This window comes from Cenococcum geophilum, assembly GCF_001692895.1.
Source record: "Cenococcum geophilum 1.58 unplaced genomic scaffold K441scaffold_47, whole genome shotgun sequence".
Taxonomy (NCBI): domain Eukaryota; kingdom Fungi; phylum Ascomycota; class Dothideomycetes; order Gloniales; family Gloniaceae; genus Cenococcum; species Cenococcum geophilum.
The window spans coordinates 171,099-189,714 of record NW_027137605.1 but is presented as its reverse complement, the minus strand read 5'-3'; the positions used below and the strand labels follow the sequence as shown (position 1 = coordinate 189,714).

The 18,616-nt window shown below is 36.2% G+C and overlaps 1 protein-coding gene across 1 annotated transcript; it reads left to right on the top strand.

The window, feature by feature from the left end:
* Positions 1 to 8,659: 8,659 nt before the first annotated feature.
* K441DRAFT_617736 (FKBP-like protein) lies at positions 8,660 to 9,643 on the top strand (the record flags this gene model as incomplete). The annotated part of the gene is made up of 2 exons (XM_067645810.1): positions 8,660 to 8,906; positions 9,002 to 9,643. The coding sequence occupies 2 exons, from the start codon at positions 8,660 to 8,662 to the stop codon at positions 9,154 to 9,156; spliced, it is 402 nt and encodes a 133-aa protein (XP_067499896.1). The 3' UTR covers positions 9,157 to 9,643.
* Between the last annotated feature and the right edge of the window lie 8,973 nt (positions 9,644 to 18,616).

The following is an 18,616-nucleotide window of genomic DNA, read 5'->3' as shown; positions in this document are numbered from 1 at the left end:
AAGGTATTTTATAATGCGTATGTGTTAAAGATATTACTAAAATGTATTAGGGCTTGGCCTTTACCTAGTAGATATTAACCCCTTATAGACCTAGCAGGGCTATATAAAGTCTGTAATTATATATTGCCAAATCTATATTCTTCGCGGTATTTGTTGGGTTATTAGAGCCGGAAATATGGGCTAAGATAGTGTTGGGTAATATATAGCTTCGATTATGGAGGCTATAAGCTATAAGTAATACTACGAAATTTTAGACGCGATTAAAGGTATAGAGATATTATATCCCTAATTAATCTATACTATATCCATATTCTAACATTTACGGTTATAGAAAAGTATAGCAATAACTATAAAATTGTAAACTGGTGTCGATATAAGCGATATATATATATTGCATTTGGAATAAATCCATATTATAGTAAAATGGACAGCAATATATTCTCTATAATTGTAAAGAATATAAACGCCGTTAAATGCTTCTATTTTTAAGCGAATAATCTTGGGCGTTAATTAAGCCTTTTAGCTGCTATTTTAATGTTAGTATATCTTATATATCCGTAATATAGTATTATAATAACGATTATAGTGGACAAAGAATTAATGTTTTTAATTTTAAAGTGTGGAAGGCGTATTATTAGCATGGGATTTTATATATATCGCGAACTATATCTATCGCCGAAAGAATAGCTCTGGTAGAGAAGCGTAAATGTATAGATTTATTATGGCTCTAATGTGGATATATCGCTAATATAATCTGTTATAGTTCTACGAGTTTTAAAAGAGCTAGAAAAATTAAGAAAATAGGCCTATACTGGTAAAGGAAAAGCTAATGCTATATCTATAAGTATTAAAGAGGATGAAGATTTTAATTTTAATAATGTTATATTAGATATATTATCTTCCGGAACTAGTATATGCCTATAGTTGTAATTATAAAGTTTGCGAGGCGCATAATTAAAATCTCGCTTATAATCTCTTGCCTCTGTTTACTTTGGTATATTATATTCTAGATCTTACTAAATTTTATAAAGCTAATATTTTTTAGTTTCCTCTATTACAATATTAAATGATGGTTAGGTTTTGCTCTCTCCTAGACCTATTTTACCGTTGGGTAGGATTATCTAGATATATCCTTAATATATCTAGCTTATAAGCTAACTATATCTAGGATATAAGAGTAGCTCCTAGTCTTTACTTTGTATAACTGTTACTTAATAAGCTTAATTCTTATAATAGTTAACGCTATAGCAATCCTAATTAAATATTTGTAAGTAAGAAGCCTGGGTTTTACGTATAAAAGCTAAAGTAAAAGCAATTAAACTATAAAATTGAAAGATGGAATTGGAGCTTAGAAAATTAGAATAAGAACTTGGTTAGTACAAACTTCTATATTTATAAGTATAAAGGGCGGAGGTTATATTAAGGTAATTACCTAGATATAAAGACATTATAATGTTTAAGAGAAAGCCTAACCGCAATACTCCGCGCTATGCTTTATGCTCCGCGTAATGTTTTATGCCTATAATATAACTAGGATCTAACCGGCATGTATTTAAGATATATAAACGCCTTAACCTAATTGATCTATACGGCGTAGTCCTCCTTAGTATTAAATGTCTCCCTATTATTAAAGTTATTTGTAATCTCTGGTAGCGTTATATTAGGTAAAACGAAGTTCTATTTATAGTTAGATTATAGATATATTAGTAATATAATTAAAGAATATAAGTATACCTTGTTGAACTAGATATATGTAGCCCAGTTAGATAAGTATGCTATTTATATTAGATCTAAGATATAACAGAAATATAACTAGTAAACTTATTCTTGCTATTAATCCTATATAAAGAATATTTCTGCTTATTTGACTTACTAATAACCTTAAATATTGCGGTGCGGTTAGGCTATATTAAGGTTAGATTATAGTTATATTGTAATTAGAACTGTATAAACTTGCCTTGCCCTTAGGGGTTAATGGGATTCTAGAATGGAATATAATACGCGTCTGCTAAACTGGCTCCTCTATAATCTGGTTAGATTTATAATATAATAAGATTATAAATAATAATATACCCAAATCTGCTGAAGTTGCTTTGCGTTTTCCACGACCTTTAGCCGTTAAGGGTGTATTTTTGGTTAGGGGGGCTAAAATATATTAGTGATATATCCTGGATAGAAGAATAATAGTTTATACTATTATAATATATTCCAGCCTTTCTTACTGCTTTATTAATAGGGTATATAACCTGCAGTTCCTCCTTAGTATGAATAGCTCTATAAAGTATCTTCTAAGCTGCTAAAATGGGTTAGATTTAGGATATAATATAGATATATGGATAAACATACTATCTAAGTTATCTAATTCTAGTTCTTTTTAACCTTTAGGCTTTATACTCCTAATTATATAGCCTCCGCCTTTCTTTATTTTAAGGTTAGAAGGAGGTTATAATATAGATATATCTGGGATCTTATAGAAAAATGCGACTTAATATGCTTGATTAATCCTCTACGACTATTTGCGAATTTTTTTTCCTGACTATAAATAGTGTGCTTAGCATCTGGATCCTATTATAGTTAGATTTAGGATATAATAAAGATATATAGCACTTATAACTCATAGTCTTCTTAATAGTATAATCCTATTTATAGAAAATCTCCTCTGGTAGAATATAGATGAGGAAATGTTTGCCGTGGGGCTATATTTAGGTTATATCTTGGATATAAGCTAGATATATACTAGATATTACCTTAATATAAAAGAACGGAATCTACCTTGGGCGCTTATCAAGTTTAAGGTAATATGCCTTGGTGTATTAACTGGGGGCACCAGAAATGCGCCTCTTTATAGTATTTAGCTAAAGAGCAGCATTATAAGTGCTAGAACCTTTGCCCTTACTACTATTTGAGTCTGGATTAGAATATGCCTTGGAAGCTGCTGCCCTATTTACTGGAGTGCTATATATAGCTATTGTAGTGGCGTTTATATCTTAGATAGAGCTGCTAGGGCTGCTAAGGACTTCGTTGATAATCTATTAAGGTTAGATTATAGATATAACGTGGTTTTGTTTAAAATATAACTTATATTTTATATAACCTTTATCCCACTAAAAGCATTTACCTGCCTATTTTGGAGAAAATTCTCGGTCTGTATCTTAATTAGATCCTTCTTATAACCACTAGAAGTTATATTACCTTATTACAAAATTGCGTATTTGGACTATTAAGTGGTGTCTATTCTATATTAGATTATGGATATAACCTAAATATATACATGCGCCGCTTATATAAGAGTTATTGCGGCTGTTCTCTGGGGGCTGAAAGGGATTTGGCGGTAACTAATATGGTTTAGTTAGATTAAGATAATAATATGGATGGAATATTAATAAAATACCTCTCCTGCTCTAGATTGCTGGTTCTCTAAGGTTTATAGCCACATTAGATCCTTGATAAAACCTTAATATAACCTTAGTATAACCTTCCGAAACTTACCTTGTCCATATTATTACTTAGCTCTTTTAAAATTGTAATAAATGGTATGAAGTATTTGATTGAAACTCTTAAACAGCTCTATTGATGTTATAATTGAAATGTATTGCTGTTATATTAACTCTGAACGTGATATAATGAGAGTTGAATTGTGTACTAAGTGAGGCTGTGTCGGCGTTAGATTATTAACACTAGCCGAGGTTTTAGCGCCTTGGCGAGCACTAACGGAGCTTTCAGCAACACTGGCCGAGCCGTATGCTCGTTATAACCGCAAATAGGGACTGGTTTGGGCAGTTCTTTAAGGGGTATATTTAAAAAGTTAGCTAGTTTTATAGCGTACTTTGTGTTAATTAAGGTAAAAGTATTTACTCCTAAGTTAGCTAAAGCAGAGGTTAAAACTTAATATTTATTACGAAATAAAGTATAAGGGATAGTGTAGCTTTTTTTACTAACTAGCTAACCTAGATTGATATATAATATATTAATCCCTTTTAACCCTAAAGAGGAGTTTTTCTCTAGGGTTCCTCTTTTTCTGGCTCTGTATTGTCCTCCTGAATTAATAGAACCTTATTTATCTTTGCCTTTATTAGGCAGTTCCTTATAGGGTGGCCTATTTAACCGCATAAGAAGTAAGCTCCTTAATCGCTAAGGGCCTATATATAGGGGTTGCTATATATAGGCTAGGTGTATACTAGGCCTGTAGTAGGGGTAGCTGCGCGGCCAGCTGCTAGGTTAACTGTAGGAGTTGCTGATTATGCCGGGGCACTATAGGCCGTACTTGTAGTACTTGCGGCCTAGTTTGTAAGGTTTCTAGTTTTTAGCTAGTTGGCGCGTGCCTTAATTTAATAGAGGCTTTAGTTAATAGCTAGGCAATAGTCCGTAAGTTCCTTTAACGTCTATACCGTAGTATAAGCTAGTAATACGGCCCGCTGTAGGTCTAGGGTAAGCTTGTTAAAGAGGTCTGGTAGTAGGTCTTTCTAGGAGATCTAGGCCTATCCGGCTAGGTATAGAAAGCGGGTTTAGAAGGCTAAAAAGGTCTCCGTTATTTTTATATTTAGGCTTTTATAGCTAAGGCGGGCGTTTTATACTTTAAAAGGGTCTTTATAAATAGAAGATAAGTGTTTAATTATTTCTTCTTTAGAGATAAAGGGGTTTATTAAGTCTTTAGTGTATTGCGGGCGTAAATGCGTCTAAGCGTCTCCGCTAGTACGGCCGAAAACGTAGGCTATTCTGGCTCGGGCGTTAGGGAAGTGGTCTATATTAACTTTAAGCTTATTCCGTAATTAAAGCTTCCAATTGTTAAATATAGGGTTAGTTCTGTTTATAAGTAGCGGGGGATCCGCGACCTTTGCTGACCGCCTCGGTGCTATATAGACCTTAGTGGGTCCACTAAGGCGCTAAAATAGGGCCTGAAGGACTGTAGTAAGTCTTTAGTTGTCTAATAATGACTTATTATTAGATATAGGGGTATTTCTGGCTTTGAGCAGCTCTTATAGTTATTTAATTTCGGTATTGGCAGCCGTAAGCTTCGCCTAGGGGGTTAAAACGTTAATTGTTTCTTTGTCTAAAGTATTTAAGGGTCCTATAGCTGCTTTACCTGCTGCTATGGTTCGTGACATGGTAGTAGGGGTGTTAGGTAATTCCGGGTAATTTCTTTAGGGGTTTTGGTCTGTATGTATCTTGTGGGTTCTTTCCTTAGGGTTCTGTCCTTTTCTTTTAGGTCCTGTCCTTGTGGTCCTATTAATATCCTTAGGGTCCTATTCTGTGTTCTTGTAGATATATTTAAGTTCCTTCTTAGGAAGAAAGAGTAGAGTGAGCTTTAGATAATGTTAGTGACTTAGTTAATCGAGACATAAGTACGGCAAAAGGGTCGCGCAAGCCTATATGATTGGATTGTCCATAAACGAGAATCTAAAGCTAGAGAAAAGGAAAGGAAAGGATAAGTAGTAACGCGAGGAGTTATATACAATCCCTAGTCACGTAAGAGTTACGTGAGCCCTGCGTTTACTATAACGTCTACTATAGCTGCCGCTTTCTGCCAGTGCCGTAACAATCTAAAGCTAGAGAAAAAGGAAAGAGAAAAAGAGTAGCGCTGGTTAAAGTAGAGTTCTATTATACGGCCCTCTTAGTTATATAATAGTAAAGTTCTATTAAGTTTTACTAACCAAGTTCTGCCATTTTCTACCAGTGCCGTAATATTACCCCCCCCCCCCCCCCTTAGTAAAGTTAGTCTCTCGCCTATACTTATTTACCTGCTATTATATTAATTTTTAGGCCTTTTTTTTAGGTTTATACGGGATACTATCTAGGCTTCCTTATAAGATAGTTTTTTATATACGGTCTGGGGCCCTTTTAGTCTTTCCTAGTTAAAGCTAGTATAGGGTAAGTAGTCTATTTCTAGTTAGATAGGGGTAAATCCAGTAAAGTTATAGGGTAGAGTTGCTTAGGTATAGTTTATTAGGGGTAGTAGTTTAGCCTTACTATCCTAAAAGTAGTTAATAAAGGGCTAGAGTCTCTAGTCTAAGTATTAATTTATAATCTTCGCCTAACCGTTTATTTAAGGGTAGTATATTATAGAAAGCTTTAGCTTAATACCTAGGATCTAGGTAAACTCGTTCTAGAAAGCCAATATAAACTATGGCCTATAGTTAGATATAATAGTATTTAGTAATTCGTAGATTTAGTAGACGTAGTAGATATATAGTTAGGCCGCTTTTTTAGTATTAATATTTTTATAATAGGGGGTTAAGGATAGGCACTTATTAAAGCGGTTAACTAGAATTATAACTATATTATATCTATCGCAGTTTATAGGTAACTTGTGGAAATCTATAGAGATATACTACTAGGGGCGTCCTAGTATTAGGAGTGGTTTTAATAGTCTTAGGGTTTTGTTTTAGGGAATTATAGATCTATAGCAGCTATTATAATTCCGCACGTAACGGTTAATATCTATTACTATTCTGGGCTAGTAGTAACGGTTACTAATAATCTTATAGATCTTATTTTTTCCCTAAATAGGCCGTAGAGATCTAAGTTCTATTCCCCTACTACTACTAGCCGTTCCTAGTACCTAAGCAGTCCTTTGCCTTTTTGCGGTACTCCTATAGAGAAGGGGCCGTATGGTTTACCTATAGTAGTTCGTTAATAAAGTTAAATTCTATAGGGTTAATAGGATATATCTTAGCTTCTAAGGATTCTGTACTTAGTTCTACCTATATTTAAGGGTTAAGGTGCTTTAGTTATAGTAGTGTCTAGGTTTGTAATAAGATCTTTACGGCTACCTATTTATTTAGGTCCTGTTTTTATCTTATAAGTATATCTGCACAGTTTATAGCGTCTGGCCTATATATAATTAGGAAGTTAAACTAAGATAGGATATTTACCTAGCGCGCCTACCGTGTTGTAAGGGCCTTTATTATGATAAAATATTCTAAGGCTTTATAATTAGAAACTACCTAAATAGGCTTAGGGGTTCCTTCTAACTATACTCGCTGGTGTTAAAAACTAGAGATAATAGCTAGCATTTCTTTATCGTAATTCCCGTTGTTAGCGACTCAGTCAATCGAGACATAAGTACGGCAAAAGGGTCGCGCAAGCCTGTACGATTGGATTGTCTATAAACGAGAATCTAAAGCTAAAGAAAGGAAAGGAGAAGAAGGGGAGCGCCGCTCGAAGCTATATACGATCTTCGCGTCACGTGACCGCAATATGCGGCAATCTGTGGCAACTTGCCGGTGCGTAGTTCTGCCAAGTTCTGCCAGTGCCGTAACACCCGTAGCTGTTTAATTTTAGTATTAACTGCTATAAGTTCCGCCTAAAGGGTTAAGATATTAATTATTTCTTTATTTAAGGTATTTATAGGTCCTATAACTACTTTACTAGGTGCTATGTTTTTTAGTATTATAGTAGGGTATTAGGTAATTCTAGGTAATTTCTTTAAGGGTTTTAATCTATGCGTGTCCGGTTTTTAAGTTTCCTTTTATATTCCTTTTATATTCTTATAGCCCTAGTAGTGTCCTTAGGGTCCTATTCTATGTCCTTGTCCTATTTATAGCCTTATAGATATATTTAAGTTCCTTTTTAAGAAAAAAAAGAGTAGTAATAAGCTTTAGATAATATTAATAACTTAGTTAATTAAGGTATGAGCACGGCAAGAGGGACGCGTAGGCCTATATAATTGGATTATCTATTAACGAGGATCTAAAGCTAAAGAAAGGAAAGGAGAAGAAAGGTAGCGCTGGCCGAAGTAGGGCTCTTTTATATAGTCCTCTAGTTACGTAACCGCAAAGTTTTACCAAGTTTGGTAGCTGGCCTATAACCTTGTGAGGTGATAAGCTCCGCACCACTCAGCCACACAAACCTGCAAAAGGTAAGCAAGTGACTGGCTTGATGCCAGACACGGCTGTGCGGAACAATACATATAGGCGAGGTGACTTCGTCACCTGACAAACCTCCTTAATAAGGAAAAGAAGTAATTTTTCTTCTATAATAGTATCGCTATTATAGTACTACTTCTTCTTATAAAAGGCATAGAAAGATACGCGTTAGCTATAAGTATACTACTCTATAAAGTACCTAGCTACCTACCTTAAACTCCCTCTGCTTCAGCTTATAATTTAGAGACATATTTTTAGGCCTCTTAGCACGCGTAAGGGCAAGAATACTCTGCGCGTTAACGCGTAGTTTGGCATTATTCGCGACGTTAATCTCTACGCGACTAATTAACGCTATTTTTAAGATAGGACGCTGCTAGAGAAGGGGCGCCCCAGGGGGAGGTTCCTATTTTTTTTAATATATACGCAGATATAGACCGGGGAGGAGAGGTAGAGAAAGCATACCTACCCTACCTACCGGCCGCTCAGCGACGCGGATAAGTGACCTTACCGCATAGGGTAAATACATGGGCGCACGGCTGGCCCAAAGGGCCGATAGCACGCGCGCATTAGCGACTCAATTAGTAGGGGGTAAGACATTCGAATATGTCCACGGCTTGGCTGCAGGCTCGGCCGTGGACATTCGCCAATGTCGACGGGGGTTGTTAGCGTCACGTGCGGCTCAGCGACTCAGCGGGCGCTTAGCCGAGCCGTGAACACCGGCGAACTTTGCAGTGGACAAACCCCCTCACTCCTTAGCACTTTTACACCTCGCGCTCCCGAGCTCGCGCTAAATGATGGCACCTAAAAAGAACAAGACATCAAGCTCAGGAGGCGCTGGGAAAGGCAAAGCAAAGGCACCCTCCAATGCAGGGGAAGAGAAAGGCAGCGGATCGGGGAAACTCAAAGCCACCACTAGCATTAACGTACGACACATACTCTGCGAAAAACACTCAAAGAAAGAAGAAGCTTTGGCGAAACTGAGAGACGGCATAAAATTTGACGAGGTTGCGAAAGAGTTCTCGGAGGACAAAGCAAGGCAGGGTGAGTTGCTCTCCCAGGATCGAGAGGCACGTAGACCTGCCTGCCCAAGAAGTAGATTTTGCCGGCTTATGCTAACAGTAAGGATTGTTCGCTAGGTGGCTCACTCGGATGGAAGACTCGTGGAAGCTTACTTGCGGAATTTGAAAAGGTTGCCTATGAACTCGAACCCAGCTCAACAGGAAACCCGAAATGGGCTGAGGTGAAGACAAGTGAGGGATATCATATTGTAATGGTCGAAGGCAGGAAGTAGTATGTACCGAACCATTAAGACAATATATAACTAGTACCAGCAGTAGCCACAACGCTATAAATTGACGGTTTGGAGTGAGTGCAGTTCTGCGGCTAGATATTAGCAGGAAACTTGACTATTGGCTAACAAATCAAAATGGTTAATTGCAATCAGCAAATTTTCCTATAGCTACTAGTCAAACGTTAGCTCATAAATTAGACACCTTGTAGATCGTTAGTGTGCACGTATAACGAAGCCTCGTAGGACTTATTAATAGGCTAGGTATATAGATAACGAAGTATAACAAGATTGGCTTAATAGGGTAAGTGCCCAATAGCTTAATTCCAATTATATTCTAAGATTTCCTATAAAGAGAACTATCTACTATAGGGACTATAAGTCCTTAAGTACAATTCCTAACGCCTAAGAAATCCTTTTATATATAATGTATATATTATACGTATAACGTTATATTGTGGTGGTGTAGATTGGACGTCGCCTACTGTCTTGGCATTTTCCTATATTTATAGAGCCTTCGGCTTCCTTCCTTCTTCCCTCTATCATATATATATCACGACCTTACCAGTTACCGGAAATACACTCTTTTCTTTCTTTCTTACTGACTGACTGACTAACTGACCGACCGACCGACCGACCGACCAACTGACTGACTGTCACGGAGTGAGTACAAGCGACGATAATATATAGCAAAGTAGATATTATTAAGCTATGTACATGAACTGTGTGATGAGATCAAGACGTTGCGTAAGGAAAGAAGGTAGGAAAACGGGAAGAAAGGGCATATATCGTTGACTTGGTTGCTTGGTCAACACGTGCATGGGGCAGAATAGGGTTCAGGTCGTGGTCCTGGCAGAACTTGGCAGAATTTGGTGGAACTTGGCAGAATATGGCAGAATGCCGTAGATTGCCGTTAGATTGCCATCAGATTGCCGTCAGATTGCCATTTCGCGGTTGGTCTCTAATTGCTGGGTCGGTGGAAACAGGTGGACGTGTGCAAGGTGTCACGGGGGTGTCCCGTGACAGACAGACAGACAGACAGACGGCACTGTGACTTTCCATCTAAGAGAGGTCGTACCCTCCCACAATATAACTTACTTACTACTTATTATATAGTTCTACTAGGTCTATAATAGCCTATACTACTAGTAACTTGTCTAGCTCTACTATAATATCTTTAATATAAGGTCTATAACACTATCTCTCCCCTCTTTATCTTTATTCTTAAAGATATTTTATATCCCTAAGTATTATAGGAGTTACCTATATATATTTGTCCCGTAATACCTATATACGTCCTATAACTACCCTTATTTATTTAACTACATTAACCTAACTAATTCTATTTCCTTATTTAAATGTTTTTATATTACCTATATAATAAAGCCTTATAGAAAGTACTATAGTAGACTTATTAATATGCTAGGTATATAAGTAAGAAGAAGTTAACAACTTAATAATAGCTAGTAGAGTAGTTACCTAATAAATTAACTCTAATTATATTCTAAGATTTACTATAAAGAAGAGAACTATAGTCCTTTAAATACATAATACTACGCCTAAGAAATGTACTAAGTACGTTAATACGCTAGTATACTAGTACGCCTTATATTCTTACATTCCCGCGTTTCTATATTCTAAACCTATAATATAACTAACTATATAACTTAGCTACCCCTTATCTTATAGTTTAACTAGTTCTAGCACCTTCTATACTTTTAATACTAGTCCGCTTATATCTCTCCTTAATAGTGCTATTACTGCTAATATAACTTCCGTAACACTACCACCCTTCTCTTTATCTTTATCCTTAAAGATATCTCCTATTTCTAAGTTGTTTATTAAAGGTATAGCATTCCCGTCTTTAATTTAATAACCTTTATTATTTCTAATACCTTTTATTAGATCCTTTATATCTAATTATTATAACTAGCTAGTAACTATAATTCTTTTACTTAGTGAGGTTATACCGTCCTATTCTTGTTATATAGAGAAGAAGCTAGTATATATTATAATCGCGGCTCTGTTTAGTCGCTAACCTTCTTTATACGCTAAGTGTACGCAAGCGAATATACAATTGTTTTATAATATTTAATCCGTCTTTAATACTAAATATACACGTCTTATAATTCTTTATAACTATTTAGTTCTTTATTTAATCTATCTTAGGGTCCCGTATTTAATCCACTGCGTTTTATCTTAAGGATAAACTAGCCTTAGCCCTTATTAAGGTGTAAAAGCTTTAAGATAATAAAGAAAGAATCTATACTAAGGAGCGGCGCGTATTTAACGCCTAGCTTACTACTTATACCCATTTATTCCATTTTAAAAAGGGTTATAAGAAGGTGCGCTCTAAGGAGCTAAAGCTTACTAAGTAAGGTTTCCGTAAGCTTAAGGCAGAGAATGCTAAAAAGGATTCTAGTTAAAAAGAAGCGGAAACAGCTTATACGCCAGCGGTAGATCCCTTAGATATCCCGGCTTATCTATTACCTTTAACTAATTCTTTTATTTTTAGCCCCTTTTTAATATTTATAAGGTAAGGATATGGATAGGGAGTCCAATAATAGAATAATGGGTATATTATATAGATAGAGACGAATCCTTAAGGGAAAAGGAGAAGTCTATATATAAGGTAGGAAGGGTTTTCCCTAGGTATATATAGAGCACGTACCTTACGGGCGAGTTACCCCTAGGTTGCCCCAGGGTCGCCTATACCTTACGGCTATATAACTATCTACTTAGGTTTTACCTAATAATGCCCCCCCCTTTAAAAAGGGTCGTCCCCAATCCTTTATATACTTAAGCCTTAATAAAACCCTATAAAAAACCTTAGTAAGGAAAAAATTTAGAGGGGAAAAAGCGTCTTAATTTTATGTATAGAGAGACAGGAAGTATATATACGCGGCGCGAAGATATTAAGAAACTTTAACCGGCGGTTAAAGTTGTCTAATTAGTTAGATTTGCCTTGCCAAGACTCCCCCGCATTTAACTAAGCTAGTAGCAATTTTATATACCCAGTATAGAAAATCCTAATTAGTCTATTTAACAGGTAGAGCTAGTAAAGCTTAATACCGTCGCCTAAATTTAGTAGACCAGAAATATTCCAAAGCTCGCTTACGTAGGTAGGTCGCTAGTACCTCGCGGATAGGTTATAGGTTATTCACATACAGACAGATTCGTAAACGGTAAGGCTATATACCTATTAAATCCGCCGCTAACCCTACTTTGGCCTTACGCTATACCGGCGTAGCACTGTATATACTTTATAGGTAGGTTATAGGTTATTTATATACAGCCAGATTAGGACGGTAAGGCTATATACCTATTAGACCCACTACTAACCTATATTTTAGCCTTATACGTTATCTATATAGCATATACGTGGAATAATATAAGTTATTAGTATAGGTTACTATTAGTGGGTCACTAGTAGGTTATAGACCCTAATTAAATAGACCCCGGTTATAAATAGGCCTATTCTCTAATATATAAACAATTTGCTTAGCTAGTATAGAGTAACGGACTAGGTCTAGGAAGGATGCTTTTTAAATTAAGCTTCGTTGCTAGTATACGCCGTGGCCTCACCTATAAGTTATAGCAATCATTACTTATTCTTTAATCCCTTTAGACGTCCTCTATTCCGCTTTAATACAGATTATATTTTAATAGCGGCGCTTACTTTTCGCCTACGCTTTAGCTATAAGGCTAAGGTGTCCTACTTATAGTACTTATCTAGTAGTTATTAACAATTCTTAAGTTCTGTCTTATATTTCTATTTATTATACTTATTTAGCCATCCTAGCTATTTAATAAGGTACTATAGTTATCCAGCACGATCCTAATAGGCAATAATTACTTTTACTTCCCAGCTGCCTTCCTTAAGCTCTTTTACTATTAGGGGTTAAAACCTAGGGCATGACCTATAAGGCTCTAATAGGGAGATATAGAAGACTGAGTAGAGCTATACTATAATAGGTAGAAGCTCTAGCTTATATACTTGCTGCCCTACACGCTCTAGGATCTAAAACGGTCCTATAAACTTATAGTTAAGCTTTTTATAAGGATGTTTTGTGCGGATATTCTTAGAGGAGAGTAGGACTCGTTTACTGACGGCGAAATGCTTAGCTAGATGGTGACAATTATAGTATTTTACCTAAAGCTGTTAGGCGTACATTATTAACACCGCCGCTACTTTACATATAAGACATAGGCGCTATAGATACATCTCTATAAGTTTAACATTTGTTAACTTAGACCCCTCCCTACCTTACTAGGCGTCTTAAATGCCGTCTAGGACTCTATCTAGGACGTTTAGCAGCTGGCCATAGGCGAGCTTAATAGGGGAACGCTTTATTATGGTATAGACCTTAGAGTTATAGGCAAAGGCTACTTCTTTAAGTAGGGAGGCCTAATTAGACTGTTCCTAGTTCGTAAATATACGTAGGTATACCTTAAGCTCCTAGTTCTAACGCTTTATCTAACTATCTATCTATAGGTAAAATATAGTACTAAGTTTACGTTAAACGCGGAGATAGTAGCACATAGTGCTTTAGTACTCGCTTATAAATACACTATCTCTATTAGAGACGATATTATTTAGAGGCCTTATTTATATAAAGACTCTAAATAAGAGTTCTACAAGTTGCGTAGTATTAATTATCTTACGCACTAGATAGTAGCGTACTAGCTTTATAAAATGGTTTATAAGGATAAAGATAGAGTTATACTCTACGCCATTAGGAGTTTTAGACTCTAGGAGATCTATAATAAAGTTAAGTAAATAATGCCGCTAGGCTTAGATGGGGGCCTAAAGAGGCTACAGCTTACTATAGGGTTTATAGCGGCGCGATTTAGAGCGTTAGTAGGTATTATAATTATCTAGGTATTTACGGAAGTCCTAGGTAAGGCCGTTCTAAACGTACTTTTACGCAATTACCTTAAAAGTACGGTTAAAACTATAGTAGCCGCCTATAGGATTGTCATAATTCCGCTTAAGGATCTCCTATTATAGTAGTATGCAATTCGGCACCTAGACCTTATTATTTTACCTTAAAAGTCCTTAATTATTAAGGGTATAGTCCTTATTACCGGCAGGAACTTATTTCTAGGTTAACTAATTATATATAAAGCGTATGGAGGCGTCCCTTTTTTATACTCCACAAATAAAATTAACTAGTAACTTAGGGGGTTATTCTATAAACGCCGTTTCGGCTAAAGTAGCTATTACTACTTCTTGCCATAGCATAAGACTCTATATAAAGTTGGTACTAGTAAAGTAATATATAATATATAGGTAGCTCGCTAGGTTATTATAGGGGACTATAGCCTAGGCTAAGGGGTCTTCCCTAGGGTTAAGTACTATTAGGTTAGTTAGAGTAGTTTTAAAGAGAATAGTAGGACGCTCTAGTCCGCCGGCGCTAAGTTTATAAGGGTCGCTTATATACTACTCGCTAGTTTAGTATAGTAGTACTAGGGCCGCCTATAAGGCCTATAACCTACAACTTTTACTGCAATATAGGCAGTAGAGTATTAAGGATTATCCTTTTACTACTATCTTTAAAGCCTTTAGCATAATCTGGGCGCCAGGATAGTATATTAGCGGGATTTATTTTACCTAGCTTATATTTAATCTTAAAATTAAACTTAGCTAGTTCCTTAGCGTACCAGGCCTAGTAAGTAGATAAGCTCTTAGTAGTTATAAAGTACCTAAGATTATTATAATCGCAGAGCACGCGCGTTATATACGCGGCGTATTTAAGGTAATAGCGCCACGTCTTAAAGCATTGCACTATAGTAAGTAGTTCTTTATTATATATATTATACCATACTTCTAAGCTAGTAAGCTTCTAACTATAATAAGCAATTAGGTGCTAGTAGAGTTAATCTTCCTACCCTAAAGGCTGTAGAAGTATACTGCTATAGGTATAATTAGAAGCGTTAGTAATTACCATTAGGGGTAAATTAGGGTTAAAGTGGCGAAGTAGAGGAGCCTATATAAATATAGCGCGTAGCTTATAAAACGCCTACTATATATTATTGGGCCAGGACTAAGGCTGATACTATTTAGTAGGCCCTTTTAACTTACGCTTCTTCTTCTTCTCCCTATCTAACGTTGGGTCGCGATATGCCTATATAAGATATGTGTGTAAGGGGTATGTAGTATCTAAGTAGTTCCAGATAAATCGCCTATAGAAGTTAGCAAAGCTAAGGAAGACCTAGATGTCCCTATAGGACTTAGGCTTAGGCCATTCCTTAATAGCTTTTACACGGTTAGGGTCTATTATAATACCCCTAGGGGTAATAATAAAGCCTAGAAACTTAACGTTCTTAGTATAAAAGATGCATTTTAACAGTTTAGCGTATAGGCCCTAAGCGCAAAGCTGTCGCAGTACCTACTTAACGTACTCGATATACTTATCCTTATTATTTAAGTAAATAAGAATGTCATCTAGGTAAACTACGTAAATAGTATCTACTAGGGTTTCTAGAGCTTTATAAATATAGCTCTAGAAAGTTATAGGGGCGTTAGTAAGACTAAAGGGCATTACTAGGTACTTAAAGTGACCGTAGCGTATTTTAAATGCGGTCTTCCATTCGTCTTCCTTTTTAATATAAATCCTATAGTATGCATTATAAAGATCCAGCTTTATAAATATCTTTATATAGCTAAGCCTATTAAAGAGTTCGCCGACCGGCAGTAGGGGGTACTAATTTTTAATTGTAATTTTGTTTAGGCGTCTATAGTTAACGCATAGCTATATTATACCGTCTACTTTTGGCATAAAGAGGATGGGCGCTCTAGTAGGCGACTTACTAGGCCTAATCTAGCCCTTTTTAAGAGCACTATCTAGGTACTCTTATAAGATCTATAACTCTTTCTATAAAAGGTTATAGAGGGGCATTTATAGTAGCGTTTTGCCTTCTTCTAAGTTGATTGCATAGTTATACTTAGAGTTCTACAGTAGCATGCTTGCTAGCTTATTAAAAAAGATATTAATTTCCTTCTTATATATATCTAGCAGGCTAGGGGCTATAAAGGTTAATATAACTATTGCGTAGTAGTATGCTTCTAGGAGCTAGTAAAGAGAAGGGTGCGGCTAATATATATTTCGTAGGTATACTTACATTAAGAGTATATATAGCTCTGCTATAGTATACTTAATAGTTTTAGGGTTTTAATCACCTCCCCCTTATATATAGGTAATCTGCGCTAGCACCGGAGGGTCTTTATAGGTACTTGCTGCTAGTAACAGTAGGTCCTCTACTATATTTATAACTAGTGTCTCTATATCTGGAGGGTCTGCATAGGTACTTACTGCCAGTAATAACAGGTCCTCTATTATATTTATAACTGGCGTAAAAAAGGAGTCTTCTAGCTATAGCAAATAGACTATTTCGCTAGCCTTAATATCTGCTAGGAGAGCGTTAAGGGTAACTATTTAGAGGCGTTTAGGGTTTAAAGTACTCTAGATAAACTGTCTAGAATAGAAGCTAATTAATAAATCTGCTTCCGCGAGCTAATCCTATCTAAAAACTATATCGTAACTATTAAATAAGCCGCCCTAAAAGGTCTGCGGGCTAATAGTGCGAGAGGTACCCTAGGAGTCGTTAGTGGTAACCATTAGATTATAAGTATCCCAGATTGTTATCTAGTTGCTATTAAGGAAATGTGTAATAGGTTTATGTAAATATAGCGCGTAGTATATAGGCAGGTTAAACCTATAGACGATATCTTAATTAATAAGGTTAATTTAGTACCTATTATTGTATAAAGTATATAGGCGGACTTCGCCCTAGGGCGTATCTATTGCAATATATACCACAATACGTTTCTTTTCTCCCTCTATATTAGGCCCTAGTTATAGTTAAGAGAGATACGCTACTAGGGCTTTAGGTTTTCCGAAGCCTAAGCTAACTTCTCTTTAGCCTACTTCTAGTATTCCTTATAGTGGCCGCCTACGGTCCTTTAACTTGCCTGCGTAGCACTAGCGTCTAGGGGGTCCCCTAAGCTATCTAGCTTTTAGGTAATCTCCCTAGAAGTTTACTTAGAAAAGCGTCGCCCTTTTTAGGTTCTGTTCCCTAAGCTTAAGTCTATAGAGCCTATACTACGACCGCGCTTTATACGCAATAATTTACCGCTACTACTTACGCGATCTTCCGTGAGCTTTATAGTATTAAATAATTGCTCTATACGGCGGATTTCGTTAAAGAGGTCTTTAGCGGTTCTTACCTATTAAGTAAAGTTCTAGCGGAAGAGCTCTACTTATAGGTAGGCTGGGAGATATAAGAACTAAAAGTCTACCTATTGTTTAGGATTAATAAAAGGGGTATATAAGAAGAGGTCCTCTAAGCTATATATACGGGCTAGGAAGATATTAAACCTCTAGTTCTCCTTTATAACAGCCGTATAGTATATTATAGCGTTATTAAAGCATCTTACTATAGGGTTCCTAATCTGGTCTTAGACTATAGTCTTAAATTTGTCCTATAGTAAAGGACCCTTATCCTTAGTACCTAACTAGTAATAAACTAGTTGGGTAATTGTCTTCTCTTTTATAAGACCTTTAATAGCCTAGCGCGTGCGTCACTTATAGTTATAGTTAGCGTTATTAACCTTAAATTGGTTCTTAACTACGGCAATCCACCAGTCGAAATGCTGTTAAGTAATATCGCTAATATTAGGTGGTGACTTCTTAACTAGGGCATTAAGATTTGTTTAGCGTATGCGTTTACTACGTAACTTATACTCTTTACTAGAGAGGCAACGGGAGGGCTTTATCAAATTAATAATGCTCTATAAGTTGGCTATTTTCTTAACTAGCTTATCTAGCTCCTTTATATTAGCGGTATTAAGTAGGACGCTAGTAACCTTACTAAGCTCCTATTAAGCCTAGGTATATAAGTTAAACTAGTCTTTAGCGTTTATAGATATCTAATCATTTTAAGATTTAGAAAATGGCTTAGATGCTACTAGTGTACTTCTAGCGGTTTTGTCTACACTAGATCTTAAGGCGTTCTACAGTCGCATTGCTAGCGTATTACTGTTAGGTATAGGCGTCAGTTTTCTTTTCAAAGGTATTATAGAAAAATTAAACCGGCTATCCTCCTAAGGGGATTGGTAAGGATTTAAATATAAGGTAAAGATTTAAATAGGGAGTCCAATAATAGAATAATGGGTATATTATATAGATAGAGACGAATCCTTAAGGGAAAAGGAGGAGTCTGTATGCGAGGTAGAAAGGGTTTTCCTTAGGTATGTGTAAAGCACGTGCCTTACGGGTAAGTCACCCCTGGGTTGCCCTAGGGTCGCCCGTACCTTGCGGCTATATAACTATCTACTTAGGTTTTACCTAACATATTACCTAACCTATTCTCTTTTAATACTCCTATACCTTTCCTATAGTCTTCTTTAAGTTCTATAGTGGCTTTTAGGTAGTCTTATTATAGCTTATCCACTTAACTT